At 43.6% G+C, this 18,355-nt stretch overlaps 1 protein-coding gene across 1 annotated transcript in view; it reads left to right on the forward strand.

Annotated features, from left to right (window-relative positions):
* Positions 1 to 17,544, forward strand: part of LOC132589564 (uncharacterized) — a 56,668-nt gene extending 39,124 nt beyond the window's left edge. The window contains exons 7-11 of the mRNA XM_060262329.1: positions 6,331 to 6,465; positions 8,559 to 9,284; positions 14,169 to 14,439; positions 15,321 to 15,468; positions 17,353 to 17,544. Of these exons, the coding sequence (XP_060118312.1) occupies positions 6,331 to 6,465; positions 8,559 to 9,284; positions 14,169 to 14,439; positions 15,321 to 15,468; positions 17,353 to 17,544 (1,472 nt within the window). The remainder of the gene's footprint in view (positions 1 to 6,330; positions 6,466 to 8,558; positions 9,285 to 14,168; positions 14,440 to 15,320; positions 15,469 to 17,352) is intronic.
* The last annotated feature ends 811 nt before the right edge of the window (positions 17,545 to 18,355 follow it).

An 18,355-nucleotide genomic window follows, 5' to 3' on the forward strand; every position in this document is an offset into this window, starting at 1 on the left:
CTGAGCCACCGACCCTCCCCAAATGATGCAGATACAAATCCTAAAAATAACTAGGATGTTTGCTTATATATTCTGTATTGTTTGGCACTGTAGGAAAATACAGTGATCTGAAAAGTCCTTTATGACCAAGGTAACCCAAGTTAAACATTCTTAACACTCCCACTCTGAAGCCAATGGGACTTTGGGCAAGACTGCAGCATTATTCAGCATCTGTCTTTTGCAGTTTCTTATAGAATTAATTTGCACACGATTTCAACGCTGGCCGCTTTCCTAAAGCTGTATCTTGCCCCCACACTGTCTGCTGCACTGTGAAAAAGCAAGCAGCAGTCTCTTGCTTTAGAAGGGCAAGTATATAGAAGTAGTTTCACCTGGCCTCTTTGTTGGGAGAAATAGGACTGCCATGACACCTAGTGGTTCCCATTGGATGTGAACAAAACCACTGTGCCTAAAACAATTACATATTGCTAATCAGAGCTTTTTTCCCCTTTTTCTTTTTCTGGAAAAAGAGGTGCCAGAACTCTCAAGAGGGAAATGAAGGAGAAACACACAGGTGCCTCTTGTGAACTTTTAAATGTTTCCACCAAGAGGTTCCAGAACTCCGTTCCGCCACATTCCCCCAGGGAAAAAAATTCCCTGCTAATTATCAATGTTTTTCTAGGCTGGGGGTGGGGTAGAGAGAAAAGATTTATTGTGCTTTTTGTTGCCAACCCTGAATCCAAACTTTGCACCAGAATATAGACAAAGCAACTCCACTGCATTACACCTGCGGATAAGAGCACATTAACTGTTTGAAATGCTTCTGGGGAAACTTCTCTCCCTTGATTTATGTAAGGTTGTGATTCTTTTTGTTTTGTTTTGTCCAGCTAACTTTAGAAAAGTGCAATAATCTATATGGAGAGCACAGCAGTGGTCTGGGTATTTGAATGAATGCTGTTGGAAAGGAACGGCAGGGGTATGATTGAAGTCAGGGCAATTTTAAGAATTATAGAACTTCAGTTTCCCTAGAAACTGGATGAGCTTAGAAACAAGGCAGAACTGAAGCCATTTAAAATGGCATCTCCGGCTGTTCTCCAAATATCATCTCCTCCCCCATAAATGGCATTCATCTTAAAGCTTTTGGAATCTATGATCTCTCATACTGGCTGACATCTATGGTGTCTAATGCTGAAAAGGGTAGTCTTGCAAACGGGTATGGGATTGTTCCAAGGCGTGTGAATCCCTGAGTTAGATCAGACATCACACAAAACCAAGGGTGGAATTCTAGCAGGAGCTCCTTTGCATATTAAGCCACACCCCCTGATGTAGCCAATCCTCCAAGAGCTTACAAAAAAGAGCTGATGGGGCAGTGGACGCTTCCAGTGCCACACAATATGTGTGAAAGTGTCACATGTGGCTCCTGAGCTTGGCCACCCCTGGGCTATACCATGTCAATATCCCTCCCATGCGCCTTCTTAAACACATGTGTAAATAGGTCCAGGCAACTCAGCAGCCATTGATGGATATTGAGTAATGTTGTTATGAGACACTCAGAGACACCAGATTAGTAAACATCAAGTCAATATATCAACTTTTTAACACAGTATGTCTTTAAGTTTGAGAATGTATGGTGGCAGACAAGGTGTAATCACATATCTGCAGGTTTTCCCTGCAATTAGACATATTTAAATGGTTTGGATGAAGACCACTGGTTTGTTGAATTGTGACTGTTGACTTAAAAACTGGGCATGGACACAACTGGTAGGTGATCAAGCATATCTGAAAAACAGGCCAAGATAAAATCTTATTTGATGGATTGAATAAAAGCACTTAAAATTGAGCAGGTACCTCAGGCCTTATGCTTATTCTGGATTCTTCCCAACTCTATTTTCAAAACAATTCCACTATAAATTTATTGAACTTTGTCTAGAATGGTCCTACGGAAGGGCTATGGCTCAACAGAAGAGCAAATGTTTTTCATTCTGAAGGTTAAGTCCCTGGAATCCCAATTCAGGTAGCAGGTGCCTCAGATTTGAGAGAGGCTCTGTTCATCAGCATAGACAATACTGAAGGAAATGAACCAATGCTCTAACTGTGAGGCAGATTTCTATGTTCAGATCTGTTGGGCTTCAATAATAGCATCCAAACCAGAAAGTTATACAGGAAACCACAAAATGCAGGAAGTACAAAGTCAAATCTGCCATGACAGCTGTGCTCATCTGAGTAAAGTCTTGTAAAGGTGACATCCTGAAAACGGACATCTGCCCATTCAGGCACATTCTCTGTGGAATGCACTATTTGAGGTGATCAGGAGCACCTCTGTGCAGAATGTGCTAAACAGAAATGTTCTGGAAATGTGTATATACACACACACACACTGTGGCTAATAGCTACTGATGGACCTCTGCTCCATATTTTTATCCAATCCCCTCTTGAAGCTGGCTATGCTTGTAGCTGCCACCACCTCCTGTGGCAGTGAATTCATCAATCAACCATTTGGTCAAGCTGGAATGCTGAGCTCCAGTGCTTCCCAGGACTACAAAGCACTGATGACCTTAGCCAATAGCATTAGTCCACCAGTACCAGGTTTGAGATAGCAAAGGATATAATAAGAGCACCTCTCGCCTTCCATTTTGATTGGTGGTTCTGCTCCTGGGCCTTCTTTCCACTTCAACAACTGGATGCTGAAATCACTGGACCCTTCTGTCAAGACAGGCAACAAGGCAGAGTATTATTTTCTCTTTTCCCCTATTCTATTTAATGCACCTGGAACTCACCTTCCTATCCTCTCCTGCCACTTAGTTTTCCCTTTTCTGCTTGTGGCTGGTTAGCCTCACCTGGCTGGGGAATCCTTCCCTTTTCACTCCAAAATCTCCTCTCGCTGAACTAGTTTTCCCTGGGGTAGACATGCAGTGGGAATGACAACGTTTGGACCAAAAGTAACTCTATTTGAGGATTTAGATTAAAGTAATGTAACTGAACCTAGGACTGGATTGCCACGCATAAATTGCTGCTATGTTGAGTAGTTCAGTTTTAGGCCTATTATGCATGCACAGCTTACTTCAGAGAATTCGTAGTCAGGCCTCTAAGCTTGGCTTCAGCTTCTGTGCCTGCCATATGCACCATTCTGTTTTCCATTCTATCCCATTGAGGTCCTTCTTCTCATTGAGCCCTGCTCTTCTGAGGCTCCATCCCCAAATCTTCAGAAATTTCCTGACCCAGAGTCTGCAATCCTACCACTGATGCAGGTTTGCACCAGACAGGGCTTTTTTGTAGCAGGAACTCCTTTGCATATTAGGCCACACACCCCTGATGTAGCCAATCCTCCAAGAGTTTACAGGGCTCTTAGTACAGGGCCTACTGTAAGCTCCAGGAGGATTGGCTACATCAGGGGTGTGTGGCCTAATATGCGAAGGAGTTCCTACTACAAAAAAAAGCCCTGGTGCCAGATATGATGTTGTGGTACCAGCATGACATTCCCCCCCCCCCTTTTTGGTCCTGCTGTTCCATCAAGAAGCAGTGGGAGCTAGGACCCCACAGCAGGCATGTTTGGAGTAAGACACCCTTCCTACGATTATCTAGGAGTTGGGCTGAGGAAATTCTTCCATGTGCAGTGCAGAAGATACAGTGCAAAGATCTTTTTTTCAAGTGTTCTCTCCCTCTTTTGCTACAGGAATATATATCTAGCCTGGAAGGCCCAAGACTACAAAACCAGGCCTAAGCCATGATCACAGTAGTGTACAAGACCTCCTTTTCAGAAATAAGATTTAGGGGTTTTGTTAGTGTCATCCCAATGACCATGTGGGGTTCTTGGCCAAAATAAATATGGTTGTCAAGCTCTAGGTGGCTGAAGATCCCCTGAAATTCAATTAATTTCTGCACTGCAGAGATCAGCTCCCCTGAAGAAAATGGCTGCTTTGGAAGTTCCTCCCTTTCCCAAACCCCAGCATCCTCAGGCTCCACCCCCACAATGTCCAGGAATTTCCCAACCAAGAGTTGGCAACCATAGCTATAAATCACAAAGTCAGAAGCACTTAGGGTTGCCAGCTCTAGCCTTAGAAACCAGTGGAGATTTGGAAGTGGAGCCTGGTGATGGCAGGGTTTGGGGAGGGGTCGGACCATGATGCCATAGATTCTACCCAGTTTGGTGTAGTGGATAAATGCGCGGACTCTTATCTGGGAGAACCAGGTTTGATTCCCCACTCCTCCAGTTGCACCTGCTGAGATGGCCTTGAGTCAGCCATAGCTTTCATAGAAGCTGTCCTTGAAAGAGCAGCTGCTATGAAAGCACTCTCAACTACCTCACAGGGTGCTTGTTGTGGGGGGGAAGGTAGAGGAGATTGTGACTGCTCTGAGACTCTGAGATTCAGAGTATAGGGCGGGATATAAATCCAAAATCATCATCATCATCATCACCCTCCAAAGGAGCCATTTTCTTCAGGGGGTAACTGATTTCTGTTGTCTGCAGATCAGTTGTAATACCAGGAGATCTCCAGCCACTGTCTGGAGGCTGGCAGTCCTAGCATTGTTTGCTGGGAAAGGTGGCAGTCTGATGATAGGACAAGAAGCAGGATGGAGGAGGTTTGGCCTGGTCCTTGTCTGACTTACTGAGTGATACAGCAGTTGTGTGTCTATTTAACTTTTAATAAACTTGGCTTGGAACGTAAATTGTGACTCAGTTGCTTGACTTGACAGATCATTTTCAGGAAGCACTGTGACCCAATGAAAAACAAATACTCTGGAGTTCTACATGAGCAGCTCTATACACCAGAACCAGACTGTGTTTCAAAATAATCAGCAGGAGAAGGGAGTGTGCTTCAAAGTACTGCCTCCACCCTAGTTTGTATTTGAGATCATGAGGATGAAGATGAAGAGATGAATCAGAGGTGCTCAGTGCTCTGCTTAGCAAAGTCTTTGCTCAGCTAACAATGGTCTTTGGAACTCCATTTGTTCCCTTGGTATAAATTCCTAAAAAAAAAGGTTGCCAATCTCCAGGTGAGTTTAAGCAAATAGAAGGACCATGGTATAATTGTGGTGGAACAAAAGAGGAATAGCACATGTGTAAATATTGTCATAGCAAAGAACGTTTTTAGAGTCTGATCAAAAATTCAAACACTACAGAGAGTTGCAACGTTGAAAACTCAAATACGTAGAAGTCACTTGGTGGGGTGATGTCACTGAGGAGCCAATGGACAGGCACAGTGGTGCCCATCACAGCCACAGCTCCAGGTTTGAAATCACTGCAAGGTTGCTGAGTGAAACAGCTGGACTGACTAGGAGCTCAGCTTTTGTCAGCCATCAATCGCATCAAGCCCAGCCAACCAGCCAGCCTCCCTCCCTTGGCTGAATGCCCAATGGGTGGGTGCAGCAGCAGCATTGGAGGCTCTCTGGCTCTCTGATTTCTTCCTCTCCCCCCTCACATCCAGCTCCCCCAGAGTGCAAAGAGCTGCTGAGTTTGCCCGCTGCCCTGCCTGCCTGCTTAAGGCGACTGGTGCAGCTGTGGCTGCAGTCAGCATGAACTGGCAAGGACAGACCCAGGGGTAAGGACAGGGCAGAATCAGGAGGGGCCATTGTCCCATGTGCCCCTGTCTGGCTACAGGCCTGGATGGACAACTGGCACATTGTAAGCCACATTTAGCCCCAGATCTATCACATAATTTAGCTTAGGCCCTGGTTGTGCATGGGGACATGGATTGCATGACCTAGAGGAGCACGTGCTGTTTCATTGGTGTTGTGTCTGTGGTTTTGTGTGTACATGCGCTCCTACCACAGCTCATTGGAGCCAGAGACCGAGCTTGGGCTATATGAACAATGGGAAGTGGGGTCCTAATCTCTGCATTCCCCTGACCAATCACAGGCTCCCTGGCTGGTTCAAATTGGCCTATAGTGTGCCAAATCAGGAACCCAAGGTATATATAGTTGGCCCTATTGGCCTTTTCAGTTCAGTTCTAGTTCTTAACTGATATGCTGTAATCACAATAAACAAGCTGATCACTATGCAATGTGCCTCCTCATGTATTGAACCCAGTATTTAACAATTGGTGCTTCTAAAAATGTTGTCAGAAGTTGTAATTTGAGTGATTTGATCAGTTTAGTGGAGCAGTCCCTGATTAAACGTCCAATATGAATGCACATCTGCTCTGTGTGCCAGCCAAAAAGTTACAGTAATTCCAAGTACATGAGCAAGAATCTCATCCCAAAGTTATCCTTTAGGTGCACTTGCCTTAGAAATCTTGAAAGCCCTCTCTCTTTTTAGCATATTGTGGTCTTTACGGGCATCTTGCCATTTCAGCATTTACCTTGCCAGAAAAACCTCATATACCCCTGTTTGTCATACAAGTTAATTTACAACAGACAGAAGTCTGGAGCTGCACTTTGGAACAGCAAATATTTGCCTCAGGTTCCCACTCATTTGGGGTAATAACATTGTCACTTATTTAGTTCAAGCACACAGGATTCAGCAAAGTAAAAGACAAGCAGCCCTTGCTGGTAAGAGATACCCATTTAAAAATAATTTTAAGGAATGTAACTGAAGGAAGATAGGTTAAAATCGGATTTGTCAGGTTTGAACCCCCACTCTGCCATGAAAAATTGTTGGGTGACCTTGGGCCAGTCACATACTCTCAGCCTAACCTCTGTCACAGCATAGTGAGAATGAAGCAGAGGAAAGAACAATATAAGCCATCTTAGGGCTCCACTGGAAAGAAAAGCAGGGTATAAATAAATAAAATGTTTTCCTGTTTTAAGAAATCATTAATAGATCCATAGAGGCTTCGTTTTTTAAAAAAGAAAATCTCTGTGCTTGATTCCTTATGTTGCTAAGAGCTGTCTCTTAAAGAAACAGACTGATACATGTCTTTTAAAAAGACCTTGATTTTTCAAGGAACGGTGGCATTTTCCATACTATGTAAGACAAATATTTGGAGAGCAAAAAGAAGGGGGGGGAGGAGCAAATGTTTTCATATCTGATATTGTGAGCTGAGTCTCAAGAAAGCTGAAAGAAATATTGTTAGCTTTTATGGTGCCAATCAGTGGGTTTTCAGGAAGTCAAAAGAGATTCAGTAAGGATATTTCTCTGGAGGTTCCACCCACCTGCAGGTCATCACCAAATTTTGCCTGAAGAAAAATAATTGGAACTTGGAATTAGTCTGAATATTCAGTCTTCTGAGATTGGTTGGGGAAGGGAATGTTTCACACATCCATATGCTATTTGTACATATGATAAAGCCTCATTAGTTAAGTTCCTCTTTATTCTAGATACGCCTGTCAGCGGCAGCCTTAGATGAAGCTGCCTTATAGGGAGTCAAACAAAATTTGCTAAGCATTTTTTAAAAGGAATTACTTCAGCAATATAGTCGCAGATTCACCTACCAGTGTAAGAACCAGGGGATTGGATTTGAAATTTGTTGTTGCTATTTGCACAGTGCCATCAGTCAATTTACAGTATTCCAACAACATTTCATAAGCAGAAGGAAGTGACTTCTTTTTTTCCCTCCGAAAATGCTCATCATCTACATTTGAAGAGCAGGAGAGACCACAGAGGAAAAGAAAAGGATGTGAGGGAGAGAGGATTTCTGAACCAGTTTTATTCAAAAAATCCTTCAATGTGATCATATCTGTAGAATGTAATTACATAGGGAAAGACTAGTATTACCCAGGCTATACAAATGAGAAGATAGGAACTGAGCACTTTTGCCTCTTTCTCTTATTTGAACAGACACAAAGATTTCCTGTAAGCACAGGCATTGTGACATACACACTTGTCAAATTCTTTGATATATTTCCCCAAAGGGTAAGATATGAAACAATTTTGCTGGTTTTTCCAGTTCATGCTGTTCAGGGGGTGTCCTGTTCTTTAGGAGAAGTATTGGGGAGCATCTGGGGTTGCTATTAGAGGAAGGAGGCGGGACGGTCCCCCTCCACTGATGGAAATGCCTTCCTCAGTGGAGTTTTTCCACAGGATCCCTCTAGCCCTGGTTTTCTGACAGTCATACTCAAAGTCCAATTCCATTGCGCATTTATCCTTGCAGCTAAGATGTAGGATTTCTAATGGGTCTCTCAAATTATATTTCTAACTACATGGAGGAGATTGTGGGTCCTGAACTGTTCATGTTGCCGCACTTCTGACATGCGGATGGAACATCTACCAATGATTTATGATGTTCCCTAATTGGGCAAATCACTAGTTTACCTCCAGAGATCATTCTAAGGATTAAACACAAGAACCTCTTAGAGGAAGGATGGGATACAAAAAAAAAAAAGCAAACGCAGGACTTTTTTGTAGCAGGAACTCCTTTGCATATTAGGCCACACACCTCTGATGTAGCCAATCCTCCAAGAGCTTACAGGACTCTTCTTACAGAGCCTACTATAAGCTCTTGGAGGATTGGCAACATCAGGGGTTTGTGACCTAAAATGCAAAGGAGTTCCTGCTACAAAAAAAAAGCCCTGAGTAAATGCTATATGGAATTGTTATGGGTCAGTTTGTTAGTCCCCAAAAAAACCTGTCTTGCAGTTGTCAACTACAAAAATGCAGTCTTTTCAGACAAAAACATAACATTCTCCCTCCTTCTGTTCACCAGAAAGAAGTTCATTGCCAGATTTCAGCATGAAAGCTGGTATTTTTCTTGTCATTATGGAACTGTGTGCCAAAATGTGCTCATCCAGTGCAGAAGCTGAGGTTGCAAGAGAGCACGAACAGCAGAGTATTTTACCAGTCTCCCGGCCTTTCAATAACACTGATAAACAATATCGGGATCAGAATGTAGCAGATCCAGCTGTTGAAGATTCCACACCAGTATTTTCCATACACAACTTCACAGAGAGGAACACCAATTTTGGATTTGATCTCTATCGGAAAATATCGCTGGACCATGACAACAATATATTCATCTCTCCACTGTCATTGTCATTCGTTTTGGCAGTCTTTGCTCAGGCTTCCAGGGGGGAAACACATGACCAAATCGTTAACTCTCTAAACCTCCATCTCTTGGATGATCAAGGGAATCGTCTCCCTGCTTTTTTCAACCAGCTGAGAGGCAACATCACCAAGAACAAGGAGTTCACTCTTTTACATGGCACCATCTCTTTTGTCCAGAAAGGCATCAGGATAAAGGAAGTCTTCCATAACTTGTCAAAGGAATACTTTGACATGGAATTGATGACGGTTGATTTCCACAACTCTACTTTGGCTAAAAATGCCATCAATCAGCACATTAAACTAAAGACCAAAGGGAAAATTCCCACATTGTTTGATACTTTAGATCAGCAAGCTAAAATCATCCTAGTGGATTACATTCATTTTGGAGGTAACATCTTATTTTATCCTGGGGAGAAATAAAAGTAGAGAGACTAGGGCATCAGAGTTAGCAGTTAGGTTTATAACAGTGATGCTTTTTGGAGGAGGTGGAGAGTTGTGGGCAGCGTTCCCTCTAGACTGAGTTAGTGTGAGCTAGCTCACAGGGTTTTTTTGCTTCCAGCATTATTTACTGTGTGTGATCGAGGCCCAAGTCTGACTGAGTCAAATTTACCTATGAATTCCAGTTCAGCAGCTTCCCATTGGATTTTTTTTGAGATGTTTCTGTTGAACTATGGTGACCTTTGAGTCCCTGGTAGATTGAAGTGTTCTCCTACCGGTTTCTGGATATTGCCATCTTTGATGCCAGATTTGTGTCCATTTATTCTTTTGTGCAGAGGTTGGCTGGTTTGTCCCAGCAGATCGGATTCCATGAGCCAGATCTGTCCTTTTCCCATTCTATTAATGTTAATAGTGCCCAGAGGCAGTCTGTTTATTTCAAGAAAAGAACATTCGCTCTGGGGGGAAAACTGTTTTGAGTACAAGCCCCGAGACTGGTACTGTATCTATGCCAATCAATTACGTAGACCCCCCCAAAGCAGAAAGTTTGATCATTCTCCCAAATATACTATGCAGATTAGAAAAACTGCAAGGCTGAATCAAATGAACAACATAAAAGCAATCTAGAACACGGAACAGGTGGGTTCCGTCATGTAGACCATGTAGGGTTGCCAGCTCCAGATTGGGAAATACCTGGAGATCTGGGAGTTGGAACCTGAGAAGGGTGGAGTTTTGAGAGAGGAGGGACTTCAAGGGAGTATAATGCCATTGAGTCCACCTTCCAAAGTGGCCATTTTCTCCAGGGGAACTGATCTCTGCTACCTGAAGATCAATTGTAATTCCAGGAGATCTCCAGCGATCCCCTGGAGGTTTGTAACCCTAAGGCCATGGTCTGATGCAAGGTGGGTCATACCAGTGGTGCATTCATGTTCCTCACTCCCAACCCCTGCTGCCAAAAAAACAAGTATGCCTAGGCTTTTGGTGCAGGCACTGAGATTTCTTGCAAAAGATTTTTAATCCTGCTCTTGCACAGAGAACTACAATTCCCAGGCATCTTTTCAGAAGAAGAATATTAAACCATTATGTCTGCCTTGGAGATATGATCTAAGAGACAGAGAGAGAAGAGAAGAGAAAGGAGGAAAAGTGTAGAACATTTAAGTGGGATCAGCTTAGCATGTTGTGGGTTCAGTGAACTAAAATGTAGCAATGGCCTATGCTGGCCTATTACAGTTCTCCATTAAGTTTCGAAGACATGGACTTGCAAAATGAGATAAATACTGACAGTCTGTAACTTCTCCACCACCACGCACTCCAAACGGAACTGTGGACTCTGTGTCATTGTTGATCTTTTCGAGTCAGCTAAACCAGACCAGATCTCTGCCCTGCTTTAATTCATTCCCAAAAGGGTGAAAATAAGCTTTTCCAAGTACTGGGCCTTTGCTTGTCAGAAGCGTTTTCAAAATGCTCCATGGCAACCAAAAGAGATTGCAATTAAATCTCCCGTAATTTCTCTTTTTAGCTCTCTGGTTCTGATCCCCCCCCCCCCTCTGCCACACAGACACACACTCCTTCACTAATTGTTGAGTCGCAGTATACTGTGCTCAGGAAAAGGGAGAGGGACTGCACTACTGTACCGACAGACATTGTGGAAGTCAGACGAGATGTGAGCAGCCTAGCAGTGTGTAGGATGGCACCCTTTAATGAGGAAGTCTGGGAGATACTGGATGGTGATGAACACACACACACACACAAAGTTGCATGTGTAGCTGGGGGGGAATGATGTTGATTGTGCTGAGGGTGGGGGGACAATTCTTTTTAAGAGACTTGAAGATGCTCTGATATCCATTTCCCCTTGCTTCTCCTGTGATTTCTGGGCAAACAGATTCTGCAGGTTTTTTAAAATGTGAAAACCTGTCTGACCAGAACCAACAATGGAAAGGATGTATATTCTGCAAACAGCAACACTTTGATTGTATCACCTACAGCTCCCTTAGAAGTCATCTTCTGCCTCTCTCCTGCTATTCCACTGAAATCCTTTTCAGGATTAAAAAGGTTTTAAAAAGGTAAAGGTAGTCTCCTAGGGTTGCCAATCCCCAGGTGGGGGCAGGGAATCCCCTGGTTTGGAGACCCTCCCCCCGCTTCAGGGTCGTCAGAAAGCGGGGGGAGGGGAGGGAAATGTCTGCTGGGAACTCTATTATTCCCTATAGAGATTTATTCCCATAGAAAATCATGGAGAATTGATCTGTGGGTATCTGGGGCTCTGGGAAAGCTGTTTTTTGGGGTAGAGGCACCAAATTTTCAGTATAGCATCTAGTGCCTCTCCCCAAAATACCCCCCAAGTTTCAAAAAGATTGGACCAGGGGGTTCAATTCTACGAGCCCCAAAAGAAGGTGCCCCTATCCTTCATTATTTCCTATGGAAGGAAGGAATTTTTATTTTATTTATTTATTTATATTTCGACTTATATCCCGCCCTTCCCACCGAAGCGGCTCAGGGCGGTGGGATTGAATTGGTGTGCCGTCCCTTTAAATGTGATGGCCAGAACTCTCTTGGAGTTCATTTATGCTTGTCACACCCTTGCTCCTGGCTCCACCCCTAATGTCTCCTGGCTCCACCCCCAAAGTCCCCAGATATTTCTTGAATTAGACTTGACAACCCTATAGTCCCCTGTGCAGAGCCCAATGGCCTCGAGTGGTAAAGCTGCAGTACTGCAGTCTGAGCTCTCTGCTCACAACCTGAGTTCGATCCTGGCAGAAGCTGGGTTCAGGTTGACTCAGCTTTTCAACCCTCCAAGGTCGGTAAAATGAGTACCCCGCTTGCTGGGGGGAAAGTGTAGATGACTGGGGAAGGCAATGGCAAACCACCCCGTAAAAAGTCTGCCGTGAAAACGTCATGATGCGATGTCACCCCAGAGTCGGAAATGACTGGTGCTTGCACAGGAGACAACTTTTACTTTTTTTAATCCCCTGCACAAGGACCAGTCATTTCCAACACTGGGGTGACATCGCATCATGACGTTTCCACAGCAGACTTTTTACAGGGTGATTTGCCATTACCTTCCCCAGTCATCAGACTAAATGCAATGAAATCCATAGTTTTAAGTTTCAGCAACTGTGCACTGGATTGTGTTGGGTTAACTCACCTCAACATGATATGGAAATGAGTCAGAAATTATGAGCATCACTGAAGAATGTTAAAAAAATACTTTTCATTCCAAAAGTTCTACATTGTTTCCTAATATAAAAATGAGATTCTGTGCTTGTACAGAACCTATACTATATACAAGTTATGGACACAAATGACCCTTTTTCATAAGCTGGTTCACAACACAGCTTTTCTGGTCTGCTAAAAAGCAGAGAGCAGAGCATAGTTGTGATTCTGTTGGAAATGGATGCACAACTAGCCCAGTTATGAACATGTGTGCCTCTGGCCTAACACCTGGGTATGCTCAACAGATAACAAACTCTATTCCAAGTGTTCTAATACAAAGCAGAGCAGTGAAACAAAGATGTTGCTGGGAATTTCTGCAGAGAGAGCTCCATGAATCACAGAGGTGCAGAAAATCAGTAGCAGTGCTTGTTTTCTGTGTCAGGGAGGAAATCTTAAGGTGAACCGGGATATAGTTCTTCCCACCAAACAAATAAGAGTGCAAACCTATGCAATGCTGCTGCAGTCTAAGCTCATTTATTTCAGTCTGCATAAGATTACACTGTAATCGGCATGTTGAATGATTGCTTTTCTAACAGGGTTACAATCCAGCAACCAGGGTGGAGGATAGTTTCAGGTGGGCCTGCAGTAGAACAGCAAGTTCAGAAGAAGAAGAACTGCAGATTTATACCCCACCCTTCTCTCTGAATCAGAGACTCAGAGCGGCTTACAATCTCCCTTATCTTCTTCCCCCACAACAGGCACCTTGTGAGGTGGGTGGGGCTGAGAGAGCTCTCCCAGAAGCTGCCCTTTCAAGGACAACTCCTTTGAGAGCTATGGCTAACCCAAGGCCATTCCAGCAGGTGCAAGTGGAGTAGTGGGGAATCAACCCCGGTTCTCCCAGATAAGAGTCCATGCACTTAATCACTACACCAAACTGGCTCCAGGAGTCAAGGAGATTTCCATGGTTCAAGCTTTTGAGAGTCAAAGTTCCCTGGGAAATATAATGCAGCTTTGACTCTTGAAAGATTTTACCCTGGAAATCTTGTTGGTCTTTAAGGTGCTTATTATACGGTGAGTTCACCCAGCTTGAAGTAAGCAAGAACATTTATTGAACAAGAGCAGAACTGAACACAAACAGGCCACCCCACTCTTCATATCCATTTGGCCTGAGTTAAACACGTCCCCTTATGTGGGCAGCAATCCACCCTATTGGTCTCTCCAGGATCCCTCATTTGCATTTCCTGAGAGAAAATGCCTCGTGTCTTGATTGGCTGGTTCTAAAAGAACAGCCAATTGGAATGTAGGCATCAGGATCCTGGAGGGCAATGAAGTATGCTTCAAGGTTATCTAACAGACATAACAAAGCAGCAGTCAAAACAACCAATACACAACAGTGCTACTGGACTCGCATCTTGATCTTAGACTGGGGGAGGAACCTGAAGTGCAGCAGACCCTTCTCTATGCTATTGAACTGGGGTCCAAGGACTTTACATTGCTTCCTTTTTTCTTTTTGTACCATCCAACCAAAGGTAAGCCTAGTTAATTTCAACAGGCATATGTTCCAAGTACAATAAATGGGATTTTAAAAGTTTTGCTTTGGTTGGGGTTGCGCCTAACATTTTCGTCAATCGGTATGAATAACATCTCTGCCAATGGAATAAACCATTTCCTTTCTGTATATCCTTAGGCAAATGGCTATACCCATTTTCTGCACAGTTCACAGAACTAGAATCCTTCTATGTAGACAATTACAATACAGTCCAAGTGCCCATGATGTTCAAGACCACAAGAGTTGCCTATACTTTTGATAAGAATTTGCACAGTGTAGTGCTAAAGATTCCATACAGAGGGAGCGCCCACATGCTGATCGCCATGCCTCAGGAGGGAGATGTCCATGCACTGGAAGACTTTTTATCATCTGGACTTGTGAAATCTTGGCTTAGAAATATGATAACCAGGTACAATGTATGGAATTTTTCTTGTTCTTGCTTAGATATTAGATTCCAAATGCTCTCATACAAACCACAATAGTGGGTTAAAGGTTTTTTGGAGGGGCAGCAAGGGGACATGTAAGGAAAGAAAGAAGCATAGCAGGTTAGAAGCCTGTCATCTCTTTTTCAAAGATAAACTCTGCCTGCCTGCTTTTCTATGTTCCCTCCTTCCTTCCTGAACAGGGCTGGCTCGACCACTAGGCAAACTAAGCAGCTGCCTAGGGTATGAGCCTTCTGGAGATGCCGAATTGGGCACCCACCATATGACTTGGTGACATTATCAGTGCAGGGAGGGCAGTGCCAGAAGTTAGCCTTGCCTAGGGTACCAGACTGGCTAGGACCAGCCCTGTTCCTAAAGTGCATATGCCACCACTTCAGAAATCTGCTTCTTCAGGTTTGATCTGTTCTTGAGACAAGAAAACCCTTTTCCTTATCACTAGGTTCAATTTCAGAGGCAAATGGTATTGAGCAACTGAGGGAGGTGGCATCTCTCATGGTTTCCAGTATCCCTGGATAGTGCATAGTACCACTTGGAGATTCAGTCACAAAGAATAGAATACTCTGTAGTACCTTTAAGGGCAACGATATAAGAAGGCCTGAGACTGCTAAGGCATGGAGAGCATTTTATACAAAGGCTCATTCTTCTCCAATTCAGAATCTGGATCAAAGCTTTGTTTTGTTTTTTAACTATCAAATATTAGTCTAAGATAATCCAAAAATCCCCTATTTGTGATGTTCATTTGCGCAGAGTCTCCATGCTATTATGGTACATATACACGACATATGTCTTATGTACATATACTCCATTCAACTAAGGTCTATTGTTTGTTCGTTTGTTTGTGTTACAGAAAAACTGATATTTACTTTCCAAAGTTCAAGCTAGACCAGAAATACTACATGCACCAATTACTTAAAGATCTGGGAATTAAAGATCTTTTCTCAAACCAAGCAGACTTAAGCCTACTCACCGATCAGACACACATAAAAGTGTCACAGGTAAATATTATTTCTTGCAGATTTCATTTCATAGATACTGGATTCCAAATGCTTCAATACAAATAAGAACGGTGGCTCAATATTGCTGGGGATCTGGTGTAGTGGTTAGAGTTTCAGGTTTGAATCCATTCCTCACTCTTGCATGGAAACTGGATGGGTGACTTTGGGCCAGTCATTCTCTCTCAGCCTTACAGTCAGGGCTTTTTTTGTAGCAGGAACGCCTTTGCATATTAGGCCACACACCCCTGATGTAGCCAATCCTCTTGGAGCTTACAGTAGGCCCTGTACTAAGAGCCCTGTATGCTCTTGGAGGATTGGCTACATCAGGGGTGTCTGATCTAATATTTATTATTTATTTGTTTGTCTGTTTGTTTGTTTATCAGATTTATATCCCTCCCTCCCCTGATGGGCTCAAGGTGGCTAACAACAGTTAAAAACATTAATTAGCAAACATAGAATATTAACAATAAAATATATAATAAAACATTTCCATACAATCAGCTATTCCATACAATTAACAACACCAATCCATTCATTAAAAGTCCAAGATGGCAGGTTTCTGATTTCCATTATATTAATTCAGTGAGATTGTTGGTGCTATAAGGTAATAGCCACCTCCCCCTAACCGTTGAAGGCGAGTTTGAATAATTCGGTCTTTCAGGCCCTGTGAAACTGAGGCAGGTCCCTCAGGGCCCTGATGTTTTCAGGGAGCGCATTCCACAAAGTGGGGGCTATTACCAAGAACGCTCTGGCTCTGGTGGTGGATAACTGAGCTTCTTTCAGTCCAGGGATCTTAAGGAGATTTTGAGACCCTGAACTTAGTGCTCTCTGGGATACATATGGGGAAAGGTGGTCCCGAAGGTAGACAGGTTCCAGGCCATATAGGGCTTTAAAAGTTATAACCAGCACCTTGAAGTGAATCCAGAACGCAACAGGCAACCGGTGCAAAGGAGTTCCTGCTACAAAAAACCCCCCTACTTACAGTTATCTACCTCACAGGGTTGTTATGAGGATAAAATGAAGGAAAAGGCTACAAAGTAAAATTCTTTGAATTCCCATAGTGGAGAATGGCAGGGATAAATGATGTAAATCAAATTACTGCTTATCTAGCAGAAGCACATCCTGTCCCATCCCATCCTATTTAATAGGCACAGTGACCCCACTCTGGAGGTTATTATGTACAGCAACATGGGGTGATCTACCTGCTGGGCAGAGGCTTCACACTCTCCACCCTAGATAGTACTGGCCATCTATTTGGGAACAGGAGACAGATGCTTACAATTTTCAAACCACTTGCTTGTGTGGTCACATCTACAAGGACTTGCCAATTGTTTGGTGACTTGTATGCCGTAAGAACATAAGAAGAGCCCTGTTGGATGAGACCAGTGGTCAATCTAGTCCAGCATCCTGCCTCACACAATGGCCAACCAGATCCTCTGGAGGTCCAACAACAGGGCATGGAGGTCAAGGCCTTCTCCAGTATTGCTTCCTGGCTCTGGGATTCAGAGGTTTACTACCTCTGAACATGGGGATTCCCTTTAGTCACCAGCATGACTAGTTGCCACTGGTACACTTAACCCTCTGTCTAAGCCCCTTTAAATAGATTCTTGCAGGATAAGTCTGTTTCCGGAGGTGATTTTTCTAGCCTCCTCAGCCCCTATGCCAATCTAGTATGGGCCGCTCTGTATTTACTCCCCACCCCACTCTCGTATGCTGAATGCAAAGGGTTTTACAGGTGCAGTCTTGTTTTGGTACACCCAGTTCAGAAGAATGGTCTGTGCCATTTCAGAAACTGCTGCAGCTCAATGTTGGCACAAGATGAAATCCTGACAAAAAATTGCAGGCACATTGCTATGAATCCTCATGCGTGTTCAAACTTCTCAGGTTCTCCAAAGAGCATGCATCGAAGTAGATGAGGCAGGAACTGAAGCTGCAGCTGGCACAGGATCAGAAATCACACCTTATTCGATGCCTCCTGTCATCCGGGTGAATCGGCCATTCATTTTTATGATCTATGAAGAGACTACAAACGCCTTGCTGTTTGTGGGTAGAGTCACCAACCCCACAGAGTTGTGATGCACCAAAGAATCTGTTCTGCCGGTCCTTTTTCAATAGGCTTTGAACAATTCACTTAAAGCTGAAAAGAAGAGTTGTGGAAATCCAAAGACATTTCTGTCCTCCTGAAGCAATAAATACGCTCTAGGGTGATATTATGACAACAAAGAATGTCACTGAGTCCCAAGGATTTTCTCATGTGAACCTCTCCTTTATTGCCCAGGTTGTTAGCCTGTGATGTGCGGAAAGGTGTCTTTTGCACCTGTGAGTGCTTTCTTTGATGTACCAAGAACTAGTCACAGGATATTGGATAAAGATGACTCATAGATAATAAACTCATTTTGTGAGATTTGGTGGGAAATTTTGATCTAGATCACTATACGTGGCATTGGCAGGGGAAACTAAAGTTATGGAGGTTAGGGTCAAAACAGACCTATAATCAGAATTCCACAAGAAGGGGCAGTAAATAGGATTGAGTCAGGGTGGAGAACAAATTTCCCACTATTCCAGGGGTGGCCACGGTAGCTCTCCAGATGTTTTTTTGCCTACAACTCCCATCAGCCCCAGCCATCATGGCCAATGGCTGGGACTGATGGGAGTTGTAGACAAAAAACATCTGGAGAGCTACTGTTGGCCACCCCTGCTCCATTGAAGTGCTACAGAAAGCTTAGAGGTACTTACCCATACATTTTCCCCAGCAGAACAAATACCCAAGAGAGCCAACGTATGGAGACCCTATAGAGTTTTCAAGGAAACAGATGAGCAGAGGTGGTTTGCCATTGCCTACCTCTGCTCTGCAAACCCCAGGCTTCCTCGGTGGTCTCCCATTTAA

Source organism: Heteronotia binoei, chromosome 21 (genome assembly GCF_032191835.1).
Source record: "Heteronotia binoei isolate CCM8104 ecotype False Entrance Well chromosome 21, APGP_CSIRO_Hbin_v1, whole genome shotgun sequence".
NCBI lineage: Eukaryota > Metazoa > Chordata > Lepidosauria > Squamata > Gekkonidae > Heteronotia > Heteronotia binoei.